At 55.1% G+C, this 23610-nt stretch overlaps 1 protein-coding gene across 5 annotated transcripts in view; it reads right to left on the bottom strand.

Annotated features, from left to right (window-relative positions):
• Window positions 1–23610, bottom strand: part of GREB1 (growth regulating estrogen receptor binding 1) — a 146704-nt gene that overhangs the window by 34986 nt on the left and 88108 nt on the right. For 4 of the 5 annotated variants that reach the window (XM_055122556.1, XM_055122552.1, XM_055122555.1 and 1 more), the window contains exons 5-17: window positions 21531–21713; window positions 20661–20804; window positions 17964–18092; window positions 15192–15305; window positions 14614–14757; window positions 12661–12846; window positions 9490–9840; window positions 7275–7403; window positions 6416–6541; window positions 5657–5854; window positions 4141–4321; window positions 2426–2621; window positions 545–681 (exon numbers count right to left, since the gene is read on the bottom strand). In XM_055122556.1, the coding sequence (XP_054978531.1) occupies window positions 545–681; window positions 2426–2621; window positions 4141–4321; window positions 5657–5854; window positions 6416–6541; window positions 7275–7403; window positions 9490–9840; window positions 12661–12846; window positions 14614–14757; window positions 15192–15305; window positions 17964–18092; window positions 20661–20804; window positions 21531–21713 (2218 nt within the window). The remainder of the gene's footprint in view (window positions 1–544; window positions 682–2425; window positions 2622–4140; window positions 4322–5656; window positions 5855–6415; window positions 6542–7274; window positions 7404–9489; window positions 9841–12660; window positions 12847–14613; window positions 14758–15191; window positions 15306–17963; window positions 18093–20660; window positions 20805–21530; window positions 21714–23610) is intronic. The other variant, XM_055122557.1, reaches the window with a different exon arrangement.

Raw genomic sequence — 23610 nt, 5'->3', positions numbered from 1 at the left:
CTTTGGACAAATGCATGTCACCCAAGCAAGTCCCCAAGGGAGGAGATGTAGAGGAAAGAGGCGTGAAGCTGAGGGAAGTCTCACCAGACTCCCCATCTAATTTTTGGTGTCTTCCTTCCTATTTTCTTGCCCTTCTTGAGTCTCAAACACACAACGCTATATTCCAGCCGATTCCCCCCATACTCACCTAAGGTTCTCAACCAAGAGCACAACTGAGACATCGCTGCCCAAAACACAGGATGAGAAATACGTCAGGGTCTCCTTAGGGCAGGCTGTGGGTGGGATTTGGGTCAGACCTGGCAGGACAGAGGAGTTGCTCCTGGCTCTGTGCTCAGGGATCACTCCTGGCGGTCCTTGGGGGACCAGGTGGTGCTGCATTGCGAGGCAAGAGTGCTAACCCCCCAGACAATCTCTCCTGGCACCATCAGAGTCCTTTTAATAAAGTCACCTGGGAATGATGACACCCTTTCGACATCCCCTGGCTGCAACCCCTAACTGGCACTACCCGACACGCATTTCAACCACTCTGAAGGGACATGCGTACCTCTTTCCCAGGGCTGTGACCATGGCCTCAAAGGAGCTGTCGTACCGAAGCAGAGGGAGGCTGTGTCCCGAGAGGGTGGAGTCGATGAATTCTGACAGCCCAAAGTACTTCTTGTTCTCAGGATATAAGTCTACTCCCTGAAAGAGAGAAGAGCTTCAGTCGCCTCCAACACTGATTCTGCGGGGATCAGGAGGTTCACAGATGGGTGCGCTGACCACCTGACGGGCAGCACCACCAATACTCTGCTGCCTCTGCAGTTACCCCAGGATAGTGGAGGAACTTCCTGTCTCGGACAACCAGGGACACGGAGCCCTCCCAGTGCCAGGTGCACCCTGGTCAGTCACATCTGCTCCAGACACTTTACCCCACTGTGCCTCAACTGTAGCTTTGTCCTTCTTTTTTTTTCTTTTTGGGTCACACCCAGCGATGCTCAGGGGTGACTCCTGGCTCTGTACTCAGGAATTACTCCTGGCAGTGCTTGGGTGACCATATGGAATGCCTGGGATTGAACCCAGGTCAACCGCTTACAAGGCAAACACCCTACCTTCTGGATTAATGCTTTGGCCCCAACTTTGTCCTCTTTTAACCTCCAACTTTCTTCACATAACCACTTCTTTCCAACAAGGAACAGGAATGTTTGCCTTCTTGCATTCCACTGCTATGCATGTCAGCAATACAGAATGTATTTATTTCATCGGTGGTACCCATGTTGTCTTGATGGGATTTTCTATTCCTCTCTAGGTAACATCAGTTTCTCAAACTTCAAAGTAAGGACAAGTTAAGGCACCATTAAATTACAAAGATCCACACACTTTCCCCTCTGACAGAGAGGATCTTAGAACCAGCTAGGGGGGTTCTGTCCCAGCTCTTTACCCCTTCCTAGCTACATGATCTTAATCGATGACTGACTCCCCCACCCTGCCTCATTCTCCTCATTTGTAAGTAAAATTGTTCTAACAAATACCTTCTCTGTGAGTTTATTGAGCCTGCTCTGGAGTGTGACTGTCATTACAACTACTGACTCTGAATCAACTAGACAGCAACCAGGCATCTGTGACTTTAAAAGTTCCCCTTGAGGGACTAGGAAGATAGGGAAGGTGCCTTGCACATAGCCGACCCTGGTTCAATCCTCAGCACTACATATGGTTTCTTGAGCCCACCAAGAGTAAGCCAAGAGCACTGCTAGGTGTGGCCCCAAAACAAAATAAAACCCCCCCAAAAAAACTCTGATACCCTTCAAAGCAGCCCTGAATTTGATGTGTATTCATTACTTGTAACACCAACTAGAATCCAACCACCCAGAATCTGTCAATCCCCAGACTTGCTCTGGCCTTCTATTTTGAGGTAATAGTAGCAGGTGACACCCTAAAATAAAACTCGCCAGGTTTGGTGCTGTGTGTTCAGTTAGTGGATGGAGATTCGAACCCTGCCGCTCAAGACTGCAGGCTCTAGAAACACAGAAGTTCTAGCTGACACACTGTGTTCTGAGATGAAGGAGACAGTGTGATTCAGGAAGCGAAGGACAGAAAAGAGGGTTGGAGAACCCACAGTGGGATGGAGTATGTGTTTTGCAGGCAGGAGACGTGGGCTGGATTTTTTAGCACTATGGTCCCCTGAGCACTTCTGGAAGTGACCCACTCTTTTCCTGTCCATTTTTTAAATTTTATTTTTGATTTGGGGCCACACCCCAGCATGCTCAGGAGCACTGAGCTGGGAGTTGCCGCTGAGCACTGCTACAAGTAATAATAAAGGGAAAAGAAAAAGAGTTCAAATGTGACCTTGAATGGCATGAATGAACCGAAGATCTGGACCCCTCTTAACCCCTAATGGCACGAGTGAGTCAAGACTTTCACTGAACAGAATCCGACCCCCCACACTCACGTTACTGTAGGGGGCTGGCCAGTGGATCTCGTTGTATGGGCTGATGAGGGTGTGCTGGGTCTGCAGCGCGTAGGGGAAGGACGTGACGTGAAGGGTGACGATGTTGGGGGCCTCCTTCACCTCCCTGCAGTTGAGCAATCTGTCCACCAGTCCCACCGACGGGTCGCTCTGAGAGTAGAGATTATGAACTGCACTGCTGAGGGGGAGGGAGAGAAGAAGCAGTAAGTGTCTGTGAGCTCCCTGGAGTCAGGCGGTGGGACAGACTCAGGGCTGGCGTCTCCCCGGATCAATAACAGAAGCTTACGACCTTGCCCCTAGCTGAACTCTCCGGGACCCTCCCAATATCCCCGTGCCATTATAAACTGGGGACAGGATTTTTTTTTTCCTTTTTGGATCACACCCGGCGATGCACAGGGGTTACTCCTGGCTCTGCACTCAGGAATTACCCCTGGCGGTGCTCAGGGGACCATATGGGATGCTGGGACTCGAACCCGGGTCAGCTGCGTGCAAGGCAAATGCCCTACCCACTGTGCTATCGCTCCAACCCAGGATTTTTAAAGGATTTTAAGATCCATCATTTGATATGTACCTCTCCACCCCATCCCTTACCCAGAACTGTGATTCTCCAGTGGGATTCAAAGAATAAGCTCTTTGCCTTGGGTCCAATCTTTACCTGTCTCCTTAATTGTTTTCAAAGTCTTTCTGACCTTGAAAATGATCCAAAGAGGAAATAAAGGGGTACCATTTACACTAAATCTGAGAGCATCACAGCTGCAGTGACAGACTGGGGACATGGGCTCCGGTCTAGCAAACAAGCCCACGTTGGCCTTTCTCTGGAGGACCAAGATCTCTAGGGTTGGTAAATCTGAGGGAACAGGAAGAGCGGGCTTGACCTTTTCGATGGAATGTGACTACCTAACCCTCTATAATAAATATTTAAAGTACCTTAATTCCCAATAATAAATATTCCCAGGAAATCCTGTAACATAAAGTTCCCCAACCACCCCCCTTGACCTCCACCCCCCTCTAACACACACACACACACACACACACACACTAAATGCACCAAGATGAGCCTACAGCTCAGGCCAGCCCCGAGCTCCCACAAGCTGTGTTCAAGCAAAGCTCTTCCTCCCAGACTGGACCCCTGGTCTTCCCTCCCAACCCCCTCGGTGGTTGTGTCCAAATGCACGGGTCCCAGGCCAGTGTTCTGCATGCAGGGGAGCCACAGGGAAGCCAGCAGAGGGGCAGGACCCTGCCTGACACTGCAATAGCCCTGCCCCCGAAGAAGGGTGACACCCACAGAGATAAGGTTCAAAGGGGCCACCAAGCACAATGTCTGGTCAGGATCCTCCCTTCCAGCCCTGGGACACCTCGCCACTGAGCGACAGACAAAACTGCCACACAGGGACCTTGGTTCTAGGCCAGCTTGATCCCTTACACCTTCATGCCCCAGGACTGTGAAACCAGAACTCAGCAGCTTTGCTTTCCCAGGCCTGGGTATCTGTCCACAAGGGCAAACTTCCAGTCGTCCCCCACGATCCCACTGACAGCACCCCATTCTCAGTTCCCCAAAAGCATCTCCATCTGCAGACACAAGTCCCGCCCCCCGCCACTCATCCTTCTGAAGACTTGCACCCACCAACCCAAGTCTCAGCCACTTTCACCAGTCCAGAGAAAGGGCAGTGCCAGCCCTGCCCCTCGGTCCCCCTAACCTCACGAGATCCCAGTGCGCGTGGTCGTGGATTAGGACAAAGAGCGTGTGCGGATTCTGAAAGGAGTTCTGCAGAAAGGACTTAAATTTAGTCTGCGCCTCTGCGTCTAACTTCAAGACGTACTGTTCGACCCTCTGCTTGGTCATGTGCTCCTTTTCCAGGCCAAGCTCCAGCAAAACCCCTGCAACACAGGACAAACAGGTCAGTCACGCCCACCGCAGACTCCACGTCTTCCTCTCCTCCCCTGACTGCTGGCGCCGTGCTAAGCCACAGGACCTCACGGCCCAGAGCATGTTGGGGACCCACAAGTCTGTGTGACAACCACCATGCAGTGGGCTGGGTACAGCAAAGCTGACTTCATGGACCCGCTGGGCCCAGGCAGCATGTTCCAACCACCTGCAAAACCATCTCCAGGAATGTCACAGGCCCTGGAGTGGGTGCTCGGAGTTAAAACACTGACTCTCCAGAAAGAGAGGGACAGACATAGAGGGACTGCACTCATGTGTGGAGTATAAAATAACATCACATGAGGCTGACACCCAAGGACTGTAGATACAAGGGCCAGGGGGATTGCCCCATAGCTGGAAGTCTGCTTCATGAGCAGAGGGGAGAAGGCAGATGGAATAGAGAAGGGATCACTAAGAAAATGATGGCTGGAGGAACCAGTAGGGATGGGAGATGCATGCTGAAAGTACATAATGGACCAAACATGATGACCTCTCAGTGCCTGTGCTGCAAGCCATAATGCTCAAAAGTAGAGAGAGAGTATGGGGAATATTGTCTGCCATGGAGGCAGGGGGAGGGTGGGAAAGGGGAGGTATACCCGGGATATTGGTGGTGGGGAATGTGCGTGGTGGAGGGATGGGAGTTTGACCATTGTGTGATTGTAACCCAAACATGAAAGCTTGTAACTATCTCACGGTGATTCAATAAAATTAAAAAAATAAAAAACAAAACAAAAAAAAACACCACTGACTCTCTGTACTTCCCACTGAATCCCCTTGGGAAGTGCAGGGATGAGCTCAATGGCAACTTAATGGCAGAACACATGCTTTGCATATATGAGACCTGGGCTTGAGCCCCAGGCCCACAAAAATAGAGCACGGGGAAAATACAGCAGGTGGAAGGCTGGAATCAGCACCTGAGCTGTTAACGTGCATAGGACAGAGGGAAGATTCAAGGGCTGGAGAGACAGCACAGGGATGAAGAAGCTTGGCTTGGATCCCGCCGACCCCAGATCAATTCCCTGGCATCACCTCTGGGCGCCTGAGCACAGAGCAAGGAATAGCCCCTGAACACTGCTGGCTGTAGCCCCCACCTCACACCCCCCCCCCAACTGAAAATTCACGTCACAGCTGTACCTTTAACTGATGATGAAATGTCAACCAAGTCATACCCACCCCCACCTTCAGGCTCCGTTTCATGTTCTGTAAAACCCCATCTGGCCTGTGGGTTCATCTTTGCTTCTCCGGCAGTGAGAGCTGATGTGGGACCCCGTCCCGGGCAGGCCTCGTACCTGAGTGCCAGACGTGGAACAGGGTCTGCTGGTAGGTCACTTCCGAGGGTGGAATACAAATCAGGAAGTCCACCTTCTCGAAGGATCCTAAGTCCAGATTCTGGGTACTAGAATCCGCAATGGAACACACGTGGGAGAGGAGCTTCTGAGCCACGGCCAGCTGGAAGGGCCGCAGGCAGTGCGGCTCCAGACCGTAACCTGGAACCAGACCCCGGGAAGATGAAGGCACGAGAGCAAGGCCACTGCCCCGGGCCTCCGCCTGGGAACCCACCGGACACTGCCCCTCTCCTCACGGAGCATCCTCGTGTGCCCCGTGCCCTGGGCAGCACAAGAGGCAGTGACCCATTAGAGCCTCCCGGGGATGGCCCCCGATCTTCCCCCTGAGACACCGACACTGGACTTGGGGACAGGCTGCGAGTTCTTTGGAAGAGAAGGAGACCACAGGCCACTGGGACCTGAAGAGGAGGGAAGTATTTCAACAGGGCACTGACAAGCTGGCAATAACATGGAGAAAGTCGCCTGGCAGGAAAAGCAGGCAGGTGGACATATGAGGAGGAAGAGAGATGACCGCTCTAAAGGCTAACATTAAAAGGAGAACTTCCTTAGCTACTTCGATGCCAAGGAAATGCCTGCGTCTCTGGCAGTGCCTCTAACGTGGCCTGCTTGTGGTGCCTGAACATGCTTAGCCCCAGACCGTCCAAGCCGGCAGCACTTACATGGGTCTGCCTCCCCCACTCCTTGCCCCCGCCACCTACTCACTTGTGCAGGCCGGGGTCCCGCTGGCATCCAGGGTGGCTGGTTTGGCGACCGAGGGGGGGAGTGAGGAAGAAATATGGCCCTGGTTTTCCTGCTGAAATTTGTCCAGCAAGTTGTCGATGTCGCCCTCTGTCCAAGAGAGAGAACAGATGGGCTTGGCATGGGAGGGACCTTCTGCAAACATCTCCTCCCCACTCCTAAAAATCAGAATTGGGCAGTGGGCGGGGGACACAGAACAACGAAGGCAAGGCCCATCCTATCAAGGAGCTCTCTCCTGCCGCCCCCTGCTGGGTGAGGATGGTACTCACTGGAGAAGGTGATGGGGAAGAAGGTAAAGTAAACCAGAGGGGCGGGGGACAAGAGGAAGGATCCACACCAGCAGAGAGGAGGGCTAGGGATGGGTCGGTGTTTGTGTGTGTGTGTGTGTGTGTGTGTGTGTGTGTGTGTGTGTGTGTGTGTGTATGCAGGTGAGTCCAAGAAGAGGAAAGGGCACAGAGCACTGAATACCAGGAATAAGGCACCACGTAGCTCTGGGAGAGAGTTCCACCAGTCAGAGGCGGGAGGCACAGTGATTGACAGAGCCAAAAATGTGTGGAAGAACAAGCATCCCCTCCACCCCCACCCCAAGACAGAGGTCGGAGTTCCTGCCAAGGAGCACCTGAGCCTGAGCTGGAGTGCAGTCATCCTGCACCCTTCGAGCGGCTGGGAATTCCACTGCACAGGGCGGAGGGACCCCCTGGACCCCTACGTCAAACGGCATCATGGTGAGTGGGCATCAAGGGTGGCCTCCCCTGCCAGCCCCCCACCGCCTGCCATTCCGCCCGACTGAGCAGCTTGTGAACATGTCCCGTGCCGAGCCTACCTGGGCAGAGCGTGCTGAAGAAGGCGCCCAGGGAGTCCACTTTGCCCGTGACCAGCTCATAGCTGACTTCCTTCTGATACTCCGCGGGGCTGAGAAGGCTCTCGGAAAGAATCCGGGCTTGGTACTTTCCTAGGAAATGGGTAAGTCCTGCTGTTGGGTGCCCTGGCTCCGAATTCGAGGGCTGCGCCCCCGTCTCTCCCCAGAGCCCTCCACAGACCTGACCAGAGCAGGGGAGCACCCGAGGGTGAGAGCAGGGGGGCTCCCCGCCGGCGCCAGGCAACTCACTAGGACCCGAAGAGGGGGAGGGTCAGGGAGACAACACAGGGTTAAGGTGCTTCCTCTGCATGTGGCCCACCCGGTTCAATCCCCAGCACCACATATGGCCCCCCTGAGCAGAGCAACGAGTGAGCTCAAAGCACAGACCAGGCGAGGCGAAAAAACAACGGGAAAAGGCGACAGTCCTTCAGGGTAACAGGCTCCTGAACTCCTTCGTCCTTACACCCCCTTTCCAAAAACAGTTTTTAAACAGTCACTCAGTGCCCCCCACCCCCCGGACCACTCCCCACTGGAAATCTACCTTCTTCATGTGAACAAATAGCATCTCCCAACTGCACCCCCTGAGCCTGCTAGGTGACCCACCCCAGGGTGCTCCAGTGACTCCCGGTGGCAGAAGTGCCCATTCCAGGAAGCACTGCTCCCTGGGAGGAAACCAGGATGCCACTTAGTGGCTGAGACTCCAGGGTGAGTGACCGCCAACTCCTCAGCTGTGACCTGCACTCACGGTGGGATGCTCACCTGCTCATGGGGAGGGCAGAGCAAGACACTGTGGGACAGACCAGCGCCTGGCGCACGGCAGGGCCGCGGGTGAACCGCTGGGTCCACACTTGAGCCAGTGACAAAGCCTGAAACTACCCCCACAGACAGAACGACCCACGGCCCAAGGTGGGGGTAGCGTGGGGGAATATTAACCCTGTGTGGCAGAGCAACAAATGTACCCCTAAAACAGAAACATTCACAGTTTTGTAAACCAATGTCACCTTAATATAAAGTGCACTAAAAGTGAACAAAATTAGACCAGAATCAGAGGGCTAAAATGCAGAGTAATGATATTGACATATATATATATATATATATATATATATATATATATGTTTCTACTTGATTTCCCTTTATTGATTGTAGCATTGGGCTTGAGCGATAGCACAGTGGGTAGGGCGTTTGCCTTGCACGCGGCCGACCCAGGTTCGATTCCTCTGTCCCTCTTGGAGAGCCCAGCAAGCTACCGAGAGTATCCACCCACACAGCAGAGCCTGGCAAGCTACTCGTAGCATATTCGATATGCCAAAATAGTAACAATGATGAGTCTCATTCCCCTGACCCTGAAAGAGCCTCCAATGCGGCACCGTTGGGACAGACAAGTAAAGAGAGGCTGCAAAACTCTCAGGGCTAAGACTAATGGAGACATTACTGGCACCTGTTCGAGCAAATCGATGAACAATGGAATGACAGTGATACAGTGATATGTGTAAATGTGTATGTGAGCATGTGTATTACTATATACATGAGAGCATGAATGCATATGTGTATGAATATGTATGTATATATGCATGTGAGAATGTGTATATGGGAATATATGTGTGAATGTATATGTGTGTATACATGTGAGGGTGTGTGAGCATGCATGTGAATGTATATATGAGTGTGTGAGTATGTATGTGCATGTGAGAGTGTCTGAGTATGTTTACGTGAGCATGAGTGTATGAGTGTGGTACACATGTGTGGATGTGTGTGAGTATGGTGTAAGTGTGTGCATGCACACACGTTGTGTGGATGTGTGTGGTGTACGTGTGTGCATACACATGTGTGGGTATGTGGGTGTGCATACACATGTCACATGTGTGGATATGTGCTTGTGGTATACATGTGCATGCATGTGTGTGGATGTGAGTATGGTATACATGTGTGTGCATGCACGTGTGTGGATGTCTGAATGTGGTGTACGTGTGTGCATGCACATGCATGTGGATGTGTGTGTGGTGCACACGTGTTCATGCACATGCGTGTGGATGTTTCTGGCGTATGTGTGTGCGTGCGCATATTTGTGTACATGTGTGTGCATGCACATGTGTATATGTGAGTGTGTACATGTGTCCTCCTGAGATTGCAAGCTGGTCTCAGCCACCACACTTGGGAGCGACACCTGCCCAGGCCTCACCGGTGACAGCGATGCAGGAGTCAATGGCAGCGTTGCGGCAGGCGCAGATGATCACCACGTAGTTGGTCTTGGCCAACTTGCCCTCCACGAGCAGCCGGAACATCTCTGAGAGGCCCTCGGCCAGGGAGTAGGTGCACTCGATGATGTACACGCTGTCGTTGCAGGAGCTGGCGGCCAGGCCGGCCAGCCAGGGCAGCTGCGCGGAGGTGACGGGCGCCACGGCGCTGGGCGCGGGCGGGAAGGGCTGCGGCGGCGCCTGCTGGTACTGCCGGATCTCGGTCAGGTGCGACTCGCGCCACGAGCGCAGGAAGATCTGCTCCAGGTCCTCCATCAGTGGCACCTGGTCAGCCGCTGGCAACGACAGGGTGGAATGGGGGCGGGGTCAGAACGCCCCTGATGGGGCTTTTCAGGGGGCGGGGGGAGACTGGGTCACACCCAGCGGTGCTCAGGGCTCACTCCTGGCAGTGCTCAGGGGACCCTATGGGGTGCCAAGGGTCAATCCTGGGTCAGTTGTGTGCAAGGTGAGCGCCCGCCCCGCTGTGCCGTGGTTCCGGCCTGCTGCTGTGCCTTTACACAAAGCCCACTTGGGCAGAGCCTTTCTAGGGGGAGAGGGTGGGCACACAGAAGGATGATGCACCCCGAGGGGTGCTGAAGCGTGAGCTGATTGCCGGCAGACAGCTGGGAAGCACAGGGAGCAGCGCAGCGGCCAGAGCCTTAAGACCCTTGTAGCAGCCGCTCTGTGCATTTTCCCACCCTTGTTTCACGTGCAGATTTTGGCTTTGTTTGGGGGTAAGAAAAGGCTCTGCCAAGTAAATGAGTGCCTCGAGCTGATGATCCTGTGTCCAGCAGCGCTCAGGGCTTACTCCTGGCTCTGTGCTCAGGGATCACTCCTGGCAGGGCTCAAAGGACTAACTATATGGGGCACCCGGGATCCAACCCAGGCAGGTCGACCGTTTCCAAGACAAGTGCACTCCGCGGCTGTAGTATCCCTCCAGCCCCCGTGGGTGGCTTTTAAACGGCTGCAGCTGGGGTGGCACAGAGCCTCAGAGCCCAGGCCCTGCTCCTCGCCAAGCACCTGCTCATGTTCCCACGCAGTTTATGAGCTTCACAAATAGCAGCGCCACATGGTCATCTGCTGGAGGCACTCGTTTACTCAGCAGAGCCTTCTGCTTCCAAATCACCACCTTCATAAACATTTTCGCAGGACAACTTGCTGAACCTAAGCGCTCCCAAAGGGGCTTACGGAGCCACCTTCTAGAGATAGAGAGCTCCACGCCTAAATCCACAGGGTCACCTCTCCACAGCTGTCACAGCTCATCAGCCACAGGCCTCCCTGAGGGGCACCAGTGTTGTTCAGGCACAACGGGAACTGTTGGCTCTGTGTGCTTGTCTGACCTCCCTGGTGACCAGTGAGGGTCACTTTCTGGGTATTTTCAGGTTCTTGTGTCCACGTGTCACACTTGGGTGAGCAGAGAAAACAGCCCCAGGCATCCCTAGCTCTGTCCCGCCCACCTGCAGAGCGCCTAAAGGAGCTGCCATCTCTAGGAAGACACGGGGGTCTCCTGACCTCAAAGTGGGGCAACACCCACACCCCCACTCACCCTGCTATGCCCAAATTTGATGAGAATAGCGCTTTCACCTGCCAATTCTGCAAACTTTCTCTGCAGCCTACAGCTCCCATGCTTACCCCGCCGCCTTGCCATCCTTCTTTCCTTCCTTCATTGCATTCTCCCAACTATTCCACTATAACGTCCTACGCTCTGCATTCACCCAATGGCTTCCCGATGCCCAGAGTCCAGTCTCCGCGGTCCGTCTTCACACCATCCTCAGTACACGGGCTCTGCCGAGTCCCTCTCCCTGAAACACCATCTCGCTGGTCTCCACATCACTGTTTTCTCCACCCCACTAATGAATACCGAGTGTCCACTCTCTATGAGTGCTGGCTGGACAGCAATAAGAAGGACCAGTCTGACTCACGAGCTGATGTCCAGACTGGGAGGAGGCGCTTAAAGGACTCAGCACACAATGTCACTTTGGGGAGCAGAAGGCTCTAAAGGAAACTATTAAAACTCTATTCCAGGAGCTAGCGTGATAGCATAGTGGGGAGGGCATTTGCCTTGCACGTGGCCAATCCAGATTCAATCCCCAGCATCCCAGGAGTAATTCCTGCCTGCCGAGCAAGGAGCAAGCCCTGAGCACTGCTAGGAGTGGCCCCCAAACAATTTTTTAAAACCCTCTTTCTATTTCAGAGTTGGTGAAAGAGCCACAGGTCATTGTTCGAATCATGGTCTGGCCCTTCTGAAGAGGTGACAAGGGAACAGAAAGGGACATAAGGGACTAAGTCCTGCAAGTGTCCTGGGAAGGATCATCTCTTAGGGAGGAACTAATGTGCAGGACCAGACGAAGGCTCCAGATGTCAGTGGGCAGAAGGGAGGAGAAAGACAGTCCCTGGGGTTCAGGAGCACAGCAGGGGGGGCAAATCTGGAAGCCTGAGCAGGAGAAGAGATATGAATTTTAACCTCTGTAGAAAATAGGGCCTTGAGTGATGCCCTGGGCAAGGAGGGCAGGGCCGAGAGGGGCAGTGGGTGGGGTGTGTGATGAAGTCGGGCTTAGCCATGGAGCAGATGTGAATTCCGAGAGAGCGAAAGGCAGCCAAGTCTGCGGCGGCTGTTTCCGTCGCCCACTCTGGGCCTTCCAGACACTGGCAGGCACTTCCGGCCATCGTACCACGACTGGTCCCACTGGGTGGATCTGGGCCGCCCCACGTGACAGAAACACAAGCGGATTTCAGTGCAGTTCAACTCCCGCCTGCAGTCTCACACTGCAGCTGCCCCAGCTCCCTGCGGGACGGTGACTCTGCAACCCCCCACCTCCCCACCCATCACCCCCACCCATCACCCGCCCCCAGACACCCGGACATCTTTACAAGGCTCTTTATCTCCCAGGTCTGCCCAAACAGCCCGGAACCAGAGGCCTCGCTTCACAGCCCTGTGCCCAGTGTGCTGCCCGCGTGCCTCTGGTTTCCTTCTCCCTCTACATGAGTCTCTTGGGGGGGGGCGGTCAATGGACTTCTTTCCTGTGGCCGCTCTGTCCCTGGAATGCCAGGGAGGCGAGCACCGTGGGGGCCCAGGCCAGCAGCAGGAGGAGGCGGCGGCGGCCCCGGAGACTCACCCAGCTGCACCAGGTAGTAGACGGTGAGCAGCAGCTGCATCTCCTCCGAGATGGGCTGGATGGTGGAGGCGCCGTACGGCTCGTAGGCCCGGGAGATGGACTGCGAGTTCTGGTAGCACGTGTAGAGGAGGGGGCTCACCACCACGTCGTTGAGGTTCCCGCAGAGGTAAGGGAAGTTCCCGTGGCCTGGAGAGGAGGGACGTGCAGCCTCTTGGCCACGTGGCCACAGGAGGGTCTCACCACGCGTCCCCCTCAGTGTAGGGCAGTGAAAGCGGCTCCAGGCAGAGGCCGGCGGCGCTGGGTGGGGGGAACTGAGGGAGGGCTTCGTGCTGTGCCGTGCTGTGCTGTGCTGAGCGAGCACAGGGGGTTTGGGCAGAGCAGAGCCAGACCGCGGGGATGGCAGGACTGAAAACCGCTGCTCCAGCCTGCCCGCTCCTGCAGGGGGCAGCACAGGAAGGGTCCTTCCGTCCATCTTCCCTGGGTTTACAGGCCGGCCCGGCTTCTCTGCAGTGCCTGGTGGGCTGTGTGGGGCTGGGCATACACGGGGTTGGCACATGTGGATGCTTTAATGCCTGTACCAGCTCTTGTGCCCGGAAGTGCCCTTTATTTCAAATGTTATTTTTTTAATAAATAAAATTATTTATTGATTTATTTGTTTATGGAGCGATAGCACAGCAGGTAGGGCGTTTGCCTTGCAGGCGGCCAACCAGCGTTCGGTTCCTCCGCCCCTCTCAGAGAGCCCGGCAAGCTACCGAGAGTATCCCGCCTGCACGGCAGAGCCTGGCAAGCTACCCGTGGTGTATTCGATACGCCAAAAACAGTAACAAGTCTCACAACGGAGACGTTACTGGTGCCCGCTCGAGCAAATCAATGAGCAACGGGATGACAGTAATACAGTGATAAAGTAATAATCTTTTTAATTGATTTAATTTTTTTGGTTCTGCGGCTATACCCAATGGTCTTCAGGGCTTTCTACGGGCTCTAAACTCAGGGATCACTCCTGGTGGGCTAGGGGACCATCATGGGATGCCAGGAATCAAACCTGGGTCTGCCACGTGCAAAGCAAATGCCCCACTTGCTTGCTGACCTATCACTCTGGCGTCGAGAAGTGCCCTTCACGACGGGGAAGCTACCGCTCCCATCTCCCACCACTCTCCCCTACCCAAGCACGATACTGTACAGACTATGCAGGCATCTAGGAAGGACCCAGACCTGTGTGTGCCCACACGACACCACACACCCTACAGAGAACTGGTGAATTTCATCATGAGACATGTGTGGCCGATCTCTCTGAGGAGACAGTTTGGGGCACACCCCAAGGTACTCAGGGCTGACTCCTGGCTCTGAGCTTAGAGATCACTCTCGTAGGCTTGGAAGACGATTCGGGGATCATTCCAGGGTTGGTCAAATTCAAGGCAAGTACCGTCCCACTGTACTATCTCTCCCACTCTGTAGCACTTTAGTCCCGTTGTTCATCGATTAGCTCGAGCAGGCACCAGTAATGTCTCCATCGTGACACTTGTTACTGTTTTTGGCATATCAAATACGCCACGGGTAGCTTGCAAGGTTCTGTCATGTGTTGGAGCGATAGCACAGAAGGTAGGCCATTTGCCTTGCACGCGGCCAACCCGGGTTTGATTCCTTCGCCCCTCTCGGAGAGCCCGGCAACCTACTGAGAGTATCCCGCCCACACGGCAGAGCGGGTGACAGTGATACAGTGACTGTGCTAATTTGATTCACCTCCTGATCCCGGGGGCCAAGACCTGGACTGTTACGGCAGCAGGCGCTCAGTGAGGTGGAGCGAAGGGATGACTGAGAGAACAGAAGCCAATGAGGTTCTGGCAGGAAGTATTTCCATTTGGACAAGTTGTGGGAAACTGAGGCAGACCCTACAACTCTGGGGTAGCTCTGGGGGCTGACCCCGGGAAGCCGTCTCCAAGCTGTGCTACTTGCCTTTGAAGATCACTGGCTTGGCCTTGCAGATCTTCAGCAAGTTGTCAGGGACGGACACTGGCTCGCCGGAGGCCACCACTGGAAAGCTGACGGAGGCTGGTCCCGCCAAGCCGACCTGGGGCACGCAGGACACGCCGGTGCTCTCTGGGGAACATGCAGGAGTTAGGAGAGCATCACCCGGCCTCTGTCTCAGCTGACCTGAGCTCAGGAGAACCTGCCAAGCCGCAGGCCCCTGCCCCTTCATGGAACACCCGCATCCCTGAAGCCACAGGCCCCGAGGTCACAGCAGTCTAAGGACTTTCAGCCCACCCTTCCCTGCCAACAATCCCACCGCCGTCTCTTCAGCAGCCCAGCCCCCGGCACGAAACAGGAGAAAGAGATTATTTTATTCTGACAACATCGTCTCTCTAGAACTTCCTTATCGATGCCTCATTAAAGCACACATATACACAATATGCTCTCTCTCTCTCTCTCTCTCACTCTTTCTCTCTCTCATACACACACAAACACACACACCACCACCACCACCACCACTAAGGCATCGCAAGATGATTTTGTGCAAAGCCGTTGTCACTTACCATACTTGGCTCTGTTCCCCCCACCTTGGGGGTAGCTACCATCCGGAGCTGATGGAGATTCTGGAGACCACCCTTTGTGGCGTTTTTTCGGGGGGCCGGAGGTGGGTGAGATCCCTAGATGACAGGCAGATACGAGTTAGGATGTCATCAAGGAACAAGAGTCCCAAACACTCGGCCCCGGTTTGCAGAACATGGAATTGGGTAAAGCAGAAACATCATAGGTTTGCACTGGGTTTGGGCACCCGCTGAAGTAGCAGGCAGAGAGACATGTGTTGTTGTGTCAGTAAATGTTTCATTTCGAAGGCATGAAATCCTCTCAGCGTCTTCCTCTTCACGGTGAGTTCCTAAAACCTCCCATGAAAAGAGACCGAACCAGGACCCACAAGTATATTTATAGAGATAGCACTGGGCAGTGCCTAGGACAGCTGGGCAGCCACCAGAACCCACATTACCCCCCCCACCACCACCACCACCCCACCAACCTCGTGAGCTACACACCCCAGTACACGTACTGAGGAGAGCCTGCAGCCCAACACTCACTGCGCCCTCGGACCACCACTACATCTCACCACTTGGGGGCAGTATGGATCCACCCTGCACCTCTCCCCAGCAGACTTTGTAAACGCTCATTTCAGACTAAACAGGACACAGGGGGACAGAAGCCGGTGCCCACTGGTGCTCATAAATCATTCCAGCCCACTCCAGAGAACACGGAGCCTGACTAGCCTTGTGGGTTACTCAAAAGTCCAGGAACTAGCTAGCGAGTCTTACTGATCAATCTGACTCAAGTGCCTCCTGCATTGAGAGGGGCACATTCAAGCCTGGCAGCCCATCCAACTCATTTGGGAAGCGGTCAGAGCTCTGTGTGCCTGGGTGTACCCTCGCCTCAAGGAAACACAGAACCAGAGCGGTAAGACGGCAGGTAGGAGCTTGCCTTGACTTGCCATATGCTCCCCTGAGCACCGCCAGGAGTTAATTCCTGAGTGCAGAGGCAGGAAAAAATCCCTGAGCATCACGGGGTGTGGAAACAAACAAATTATCTGTGCGAAACTGGGGGATTCTGAGAGAACCTGGAGCTCTCTGGGGGTGTCTAAAGCACAACCAAAGCTGGCAGCCAATTGTTGAGAACATTTCCTTGGGTCGGGAAGGAGCCAGAGTGAACCAGCCAGGGCTGGTTAAAACTGTCCGATAACCGCTGATCTCTGGGGAAGGAGTCAAGAAAGCGCCGGCGTGCGGAGCCCGGGCTGCTTCTGCCCGAGGGGGAGGCGCCTTGAGAGTTTCTACGTCAGAACTCCTGGAAAGGAATCCAGCACTGCCTGCCTCTTCCTAGGATGGCTAGAAAATGACCACAACTAAGCCAAGGAAAGTTGAGAAACAGATTTCCTTCCCAAACAGCTTTCCAGTGACACTGACGACCCCCGCCCCCGCAGCCCGCAGGGGACAGCTGTCCTCTCCGTGCTGACCACCTCCTGGGGCCCCGCAGTGCATGGCAGCACCATGCCAAGATGGAGAGGCTGGCGCCTCTAAAATCCATACTGCATGACTATTGCCAACCCTGTCCCTAAGGTGGGCACTAAGCTCCCCCAAGGACGCCACTGGAAGTTGTTTCTGTGAGACCCATGTGGACCAACTATTTCTCACCGTGTGTCCTAGTGGGGGCCAATGTCTGGCCTTTGGGGTGAGAGCACTCTACGCCCCAAGTGGGTCACCCCCCTCATGGCAGGAAGTGGTGAGTCCCTGCAAGGAACAGCCCACGAGACCCCAGGCGCTTCTCAGCCGCCCCAGCAGGGGGCAGCTTGTCTCCAGTGAGCCCCCAAGTGCTCCTGCCTTCGGCCTGGCACCAGCCTGGCTAGGAAGCCCATGCTGAGAGCAGAGCAGCGGGGCGGGCGGGGTCCGGCCCAGAGACTTCAGCAGAGGGCAGGAAGGACAGCGCCATTCAGCCCGCTGGGTGCCGGGGCTCGGGGCCAGTGGCAAGAACCAGGCTCTCGGGAACTGGCAGTCGAGTGTCCACACCCGTGGCCTTGGACAGGCCACAGGGGTCGGTGGCCACGGCTGGGGTCAGCTCTGGTGGAGCAGGGAGCGGGAGGAGCCCCCAGGCGGGGGGTGCGAGCAGCGGCGGGGCTGGACAGGAAGCACTGAACTCAGAGTTCGGGAGCAGAAACGGAGGTCAGGGAAAGGCTCCAGAAACAGCCGAGCACGCCCCGTTCCCTCCCGTCCGGGGAACTCGTGTCCGTTCACTGCAGCGGGGAACCTCAGACACCCCCGTCACTCCCCACTGGTCCAAGTGATAAAGGCCACCACATACAGGTCTCAGCACAGGGAAGAATCCACTGCCTCTCTCTTCTCACCCAATCCTCACCACCCACCCCGCTTCCTCCTGTAGGGACTCGAACAAACGCTCCCTGGTTGCAGTTCCATTGTCACCTCCTCCAGGAAGCCCTGACAGACCCTCTCAGTGACAATGCAGATGGTAGTAAGGTGCCCCACATGAGCAGCTAGATGTACCCTGGCTTGTCAGGTCTCTGACTAGGGCGAGACAGTGTTGGGGTGGGAATTCCTTTCCACCAGACCCTGACGCTCAGGCTCCTGCTGGACAGACTGCCCACCCCTCTACAACTCTACCGATGTCTCCGCATGTGTGGCCCCCAGGGAGGCTCAGGCATGTCCAGGGCTTCCTGTCACCAACCCGTTACCCAGATCAGCAGTCAAAGCTGTGGCCCAAGCCAGCACCAGAGCCCGGCGAGAGCAGGGGTCCAGGGAGGGGCCACGCACCTAAGGCAGGGGGCCGCGGCGGTGCCGACAGGCTGGTCTTCACCAGCTGCTGCTGCTTTGGGGAGTCTCTGCCGTTGAAAACAGCTGGGCCCACGGCGGCTGCCAGGGACGAGTGGTCGGAGGCCGGGCCTGGAAACAGAGAGGAAGGAGAGTCAGGACCCAGGACAGTGGGAGCACATGCACCTGCGTGCACACGCACGCATGCACAAACTCACACAGACACACACAGAGGCACACTCGGTGTACATACACAGACACAGAAGCACTCACATGCACACACGATACACACTCATGCAGAAGCACGCTCATATGTATACACACATATGCAGACACACAGAACACTCATGTACATGATGCACACATGCGTGTACATGCATACTCACACAGACGCACACTCACATGCACATATGCACACATGTGCACACAGAAGCACATTCACATGCATGCACACATAGATATACACAGAAGCACGCTCACATGCACCTGTGTACACACTCACAAACACAGAAGCACACTCACATACATACATGCACATACACAAACTCACAGATACATAAACACACTCACATGCACATGTGCACACAAACACACATACAGAAGCAAACTCATGTAAATGCACATACACACTCACAGTACACACAGAAGCACATTCACATGCACTTGTGTGCACAGCCCCTCACACACACAGGTATACAGATGCATCTGCATGCACACACACTCACATGCACTTGTGTGCACATCCACTCACACAACATGCACTCACACATGTGCACTCAGACAATGCACACACATGTGGACACACATGCATACACATGCACTCACACATTTATTCACACATACACTCACATGAGACGCACATGTGCACACACATGAGCTCACAACTCACATATGTGCAGACATGCATACACATGCACTCTCACGTGCACTCAGATATGCATACACATGTACTTGCACAAGACGCACACATGTGTACTCATAAATGTGCACACACAGACACACATGCACTTACACGTGTGCACACGCAGATACACATGCACGTGCATGCACACATATACACATAGGCATTCATGCATGCACCCATCACACACAGACACACACATATACCCACATATGTATTCATGCACTCACATGTGCATTCATGAACTTTGCAGGCATGCACACATACATATGCATGCGCACACAATCAGTGAGAAAGGAGAGACAATGAGGCTGCAACAAGCGGTGTCTTCTCTTCCACTCTCGCAAGCTCGCAGCAAGCTTTCCACGGGCCCCACCAGCAGGCACCACGCCCAGTGCATTGACTCCGCCTGCAAAGAAAACACACACCCACAAACACACACACACACACACACACACACACACACACACTGTCCAGACCACAGACTCCTCTTGTCTTAGACACGCTCAGCAAAGTCCTTGGGGGCGCAGTCACCCAGGTCAGGCTGCCAGCAGCCCCGGGACCTCTGGCCCCCAGGACATCTCTGGAGCAGCGTGGGTTCTGGCCGCTGTGGCCCACCACCTGCTGCCATGCCCCTGGCTGCCAGGGGGCCTGGAAGACCTGCTGGTGGAGGGCACTCCAGAGCGGGGACCCGCACAGACACTTCCGGTGGGGAGGCCTGGGGGACGAGTGACCGAGCCCAGCCCTGGCTGCCAACCTCACCGGGTGCCCTCCACTTCCCTCCGCGGCAGGTTCTCCTCCGCTCAGGCAGACACGCAGGGTCGGGATGACCTGAGCTGCCAGAAGGACGTCAAGGAGCCCGGAGGGCCGCACGCACTTACTGGTCGCTCGCACTGTGATTGTACTGAACCTACTAATCAGGCCGGGAGGACCTGTTCCAGCTTCACACATGAGCAAGCGGGAAAGAGTCCAAACACGTCTCCCCAGATGGCTCAGCTCAGAGGTGGCCGCGCTGGAGCTGACAGCCGGCCTCCTGGGAGCCACAGCGGGGCTTTCTCGAGTGTGGGAGAAAGGCGCCCTCTCATCTGTGGATGGCGCCTGCTCCCCGGGGCAAAGTGCCCGGGCACCCGAGCCAGAACAGCAGGCAGGCTGTCACACCGGGACTCCCCGGGACCCGGCTGGAACCACAGGCCTGGAGCCTCAGTTTCCCACCCAGGGAGATGGGCATAGTAAGTGCAGGCTGCTCACGGGCAGCGGGTGGGGCTCGTGGGACATTGTCGTGGCACTCTGTGTGCCAACCTGCCCCATGCAGGCATTGGCTGGGCACCCATCCCAGTTCCACGCTGCAAATCAGGGGCCGGGGGCTGCAGGGGGATCCCGAGACCTCCCCCACCCACCAGGGGTGCGTCAAAAGCAAGACACTTTGGAGATGGAGAGGAGCAGGGCTCAGGGGTGAGATTTTGCATAGGCAAGGTTCCAAGAATGAGCCCCAAGGTCCCCCGCCCCAAAACCCAGCACTGGGGGGAGGGGGGCAAACACCACCTTATGCACGGGGTCTGAGCATTGGGCTGTCAGGCCAGCTTCGCTGAGTGTTGCTGGGAATGGCCCCTGATCCCTGTGAGCACTGCAATGGGAGCACTCCCCAAATACCCTCAGAAAATATAGTGCTCTACTGAAGTGCTCCTAACAGAAGACTCAGGACAGTGTGTCATCCGCAGGGATGTCCAGACAGAGCCACCCATATTACTGAGGTAGGTGAGATGAGACTGAGCCCCTCGGGAGCTCCGTGGCCCCCTTACCTGCCGGCTGCGCTCCCACTGGGACGCCGGGGTTCAGTCCAGCAGGGGCTTCGTTGGAGAAGGCAACCAGAGGCCCCGGGCTCTCCAGGGGCGGGAAGAGATTGCTGGGGCACACGCTGCTGGAGACCTGCCGGGTTCTGAACTCTGGGGAAGACACAAGGGGGAAAGTGCTTCAGTGCCCAGAAGGCGAGCACAGTCCCCGGGCCTGGGGTCTAAGCGCCAGGAGCAGAGCCATGCAGAGGAGTGCGACAAACAGCCACGTGGCAGAGATGTGTCCCCTGCACAGGGCTGAGCTGGACCTGATGTCTACTGTGGAGGTGACACTGTGTACACACATACATGTGCATGCATATACATACACACATGCGCAGGCATGCACACACACACATGTCTATATACACCCCTGTAAGGCTGACTTATCATCAGAGCCTTTCCAATAATACACACACACAGACGCATGCACACACACATACTGCTAAGCCTTTTGAGCATGCATGCATGCGTATACACACATGCACACCCCCACCCCCATTGGGCTGAGCTCATCTGAGCCTTCTCAGCACCGCACACACACATACACACATGCACGCGAATGCACACCCCTGTAAGCCTGACCTATCACTGGAACCTTTTTAATATGACACACACACAGACACACACACACACACACACGCATGCACGCACACATACTGCTGAGCCCTTTGAGCATGCATATACAAGTACACATACACACACACACATACACACACCCTCTACTGGGCTGAGCTCATCTGAATCTTCTCAGCACCACGCACACCCACACCCACACCCACACACACACACACACACATCCACACACACACCCATACACTTCTGTCAGGCTGAGCCCACCTGAGCCTTTCCAGCATATGAGAGGGCCCTGGGTAAGAGTCCCCTGCGCATTGCGGACCAGGTAATACTTCAGGTGCTTCTGCTTCTTGGGCTGGGTGGTGAGCTTCAGATTGATGTGGTTGGAGAACTCGGTGAAATAGCAGAAGCCTTTCTTCCCACAGCCGACACAGTTCCCAGAGAAACCTGGAGGAGGGGGCAAGCGTGCGTGTCTATCCAAGTCCTCCTCAGATACTCCCACATTCAGATCCTGGAACCCAACGAGAAGCTCCCACGGGGCAAAGGTCCTGGTCGAGACAGCCACAAGGAGGGCCAGGAAGGTCTCACCATAAGAGATGAAATTAGCATGGCTTAGGGGAAGAGTTTATTTATTTAGGATTTTTAGGTCACACCTGATGCTCATGGATGACTCCTGCCTCTGCACTCAGGAATTACTCCTGGCCGTGCACAGAGGCCCATATGGGATGCCGGGGATTGAACCCAGGTCCGCCCTGTGCAAGGCAAACACCCTACCTGCTGTGCGATTGCTCCGGCCCTAGGAGAAGATTTTAAAAGCTACGTCCAGAGGGGCCAGGGAAATAGATCAAGGTTTAGAGCACGCGTTTGGCAAGCAAGAGGCCAGGGTTTCATTCCCCGGCACTGCTCGGTCCCCTAAGCACCACCAGGAGTGACCCGCAAGCACAGATAGAGCCGGAAGTACCCCTGAGCATCGCCAAGTGTGGTAAAGCAATAAACAAACAGATCCCTCGAGGCTGTACATAAAACAGACTTTATAGAGCAGGAGGGGTTCCTCTGTCTCCGCTGCTCAGACGCTGACAGTAATTGCCTGGCCCTAATTTCCATTCCCTGCCCAGTTCCAGAGTCGCAAAGCAATCAGACCACTGATGCCAGACCCCCCGGAGCCCGCCCTAAGACCCAGACTTTGAGCCTGAATCCAAGTAAATGGATCCCATGTGTGGCTGATTAAAAGTGAAGAAAATCCCATCATTTGTGGCCAGGACCGACACCAATAAGGCATGTGAGTCCCCATGGGAGCTGCCGCCTGAGGCCAAAACGGGCCTCTCTGGGAGTGGACACTGGCTCCTGAGCTGTGAGGCTCCGGGCAGGCGGCCTAAGCAGCAGCAGCACAAAACCACCGCCTGTGACCTATAAACTCCCCAAATCCAGAGGATATGTCTGAAAAGCCCTTGCCAAGCTATTAAGGCCATTCCAGCTCGGCACCCTACAACTGCTGATTAAAGGTCAGATGTTTGGCTCTTTTATCTGACATGGATTCTTGTTGCAACGCCCTGCCTCCGTCAGCCCTTCCTTTAGAGATTGTTTTTCTCTCAGTCTGGCTGCCAGGGAGCAAGGCCCCTGCAGGGGGGGGGGATGGAGGGAGGGCGACCCTGAGCTGGAGACTACTTTAATTTATCTTATTTCGGATTTCAGCCTGCCAAGTTTACAGAGGTCGCTCTGACTTACGCTGCAAGGCCATACAGCTTCGTGTGTAAGCTCTGCCGCTACCCAGAATCTTCCTAAGACAATTGGTTAGCACGGGGGGGGGGGGGGGGAACAGAGACAGAGACAGACAGAGACAGAAACAGAGAGACAGAAGAGAGAGGACAGAAGAAAAGACAAGACCAGACCATCAGTGAAGGCTCAAACCCTCTCCAAGGAGAAAACAGACACTGCGCCACAGAGAGCTACTGATTCACGGGTCTTCTGTGAACAAATTTAATGTCCTTCAGGGGCCTCAGAAACGCCCTGTCTAGACACAGGGCAGGTACGGCTTAGTTCAGCCTTTCAGAACCCTTCTCTCCGCGGCAGAGAAATGTCAGAGTCTGAATGCCAGCTTTTAGAGGGACAAATGGGAACCACGCCAAGTGACAGGGAACATCCTGCCACTTACCATTAACCTGACGGGCTGCTCAGATGAAGAAGCACTAACAGGGGGCCGGAAAGAGAGTATAGTGGGTCGGGCACTTGCCTTGCATGCAACTGACTGGGGTTCAATCCCCCACACACATACCCCACAGGGTCCCCTGAGCCCATCAGGAGTGATCCCTGGGCATCGAGCCAGGGGGAAGTTCTGAGCATCGGT

Source organism: Sorex araneus, chromosome X (assembly GCF_027595985.1).
Source record: "Sorex araneus isolate mSorAra2 chromosome X, mSorAra2.pri, whole genome shotgun sequence".
Lineage (NCBI taxonomy): Eukaryota > Metazoa > Chordata > Mammalia > Eulipotyphla > Soricidae > Sorex > Sorex araneus.
The sequence above is the reverse complement of the archived record's forward strand: the minus strand, read 5'-3'. Positions and strand labels throughout refer to the sequence as shown.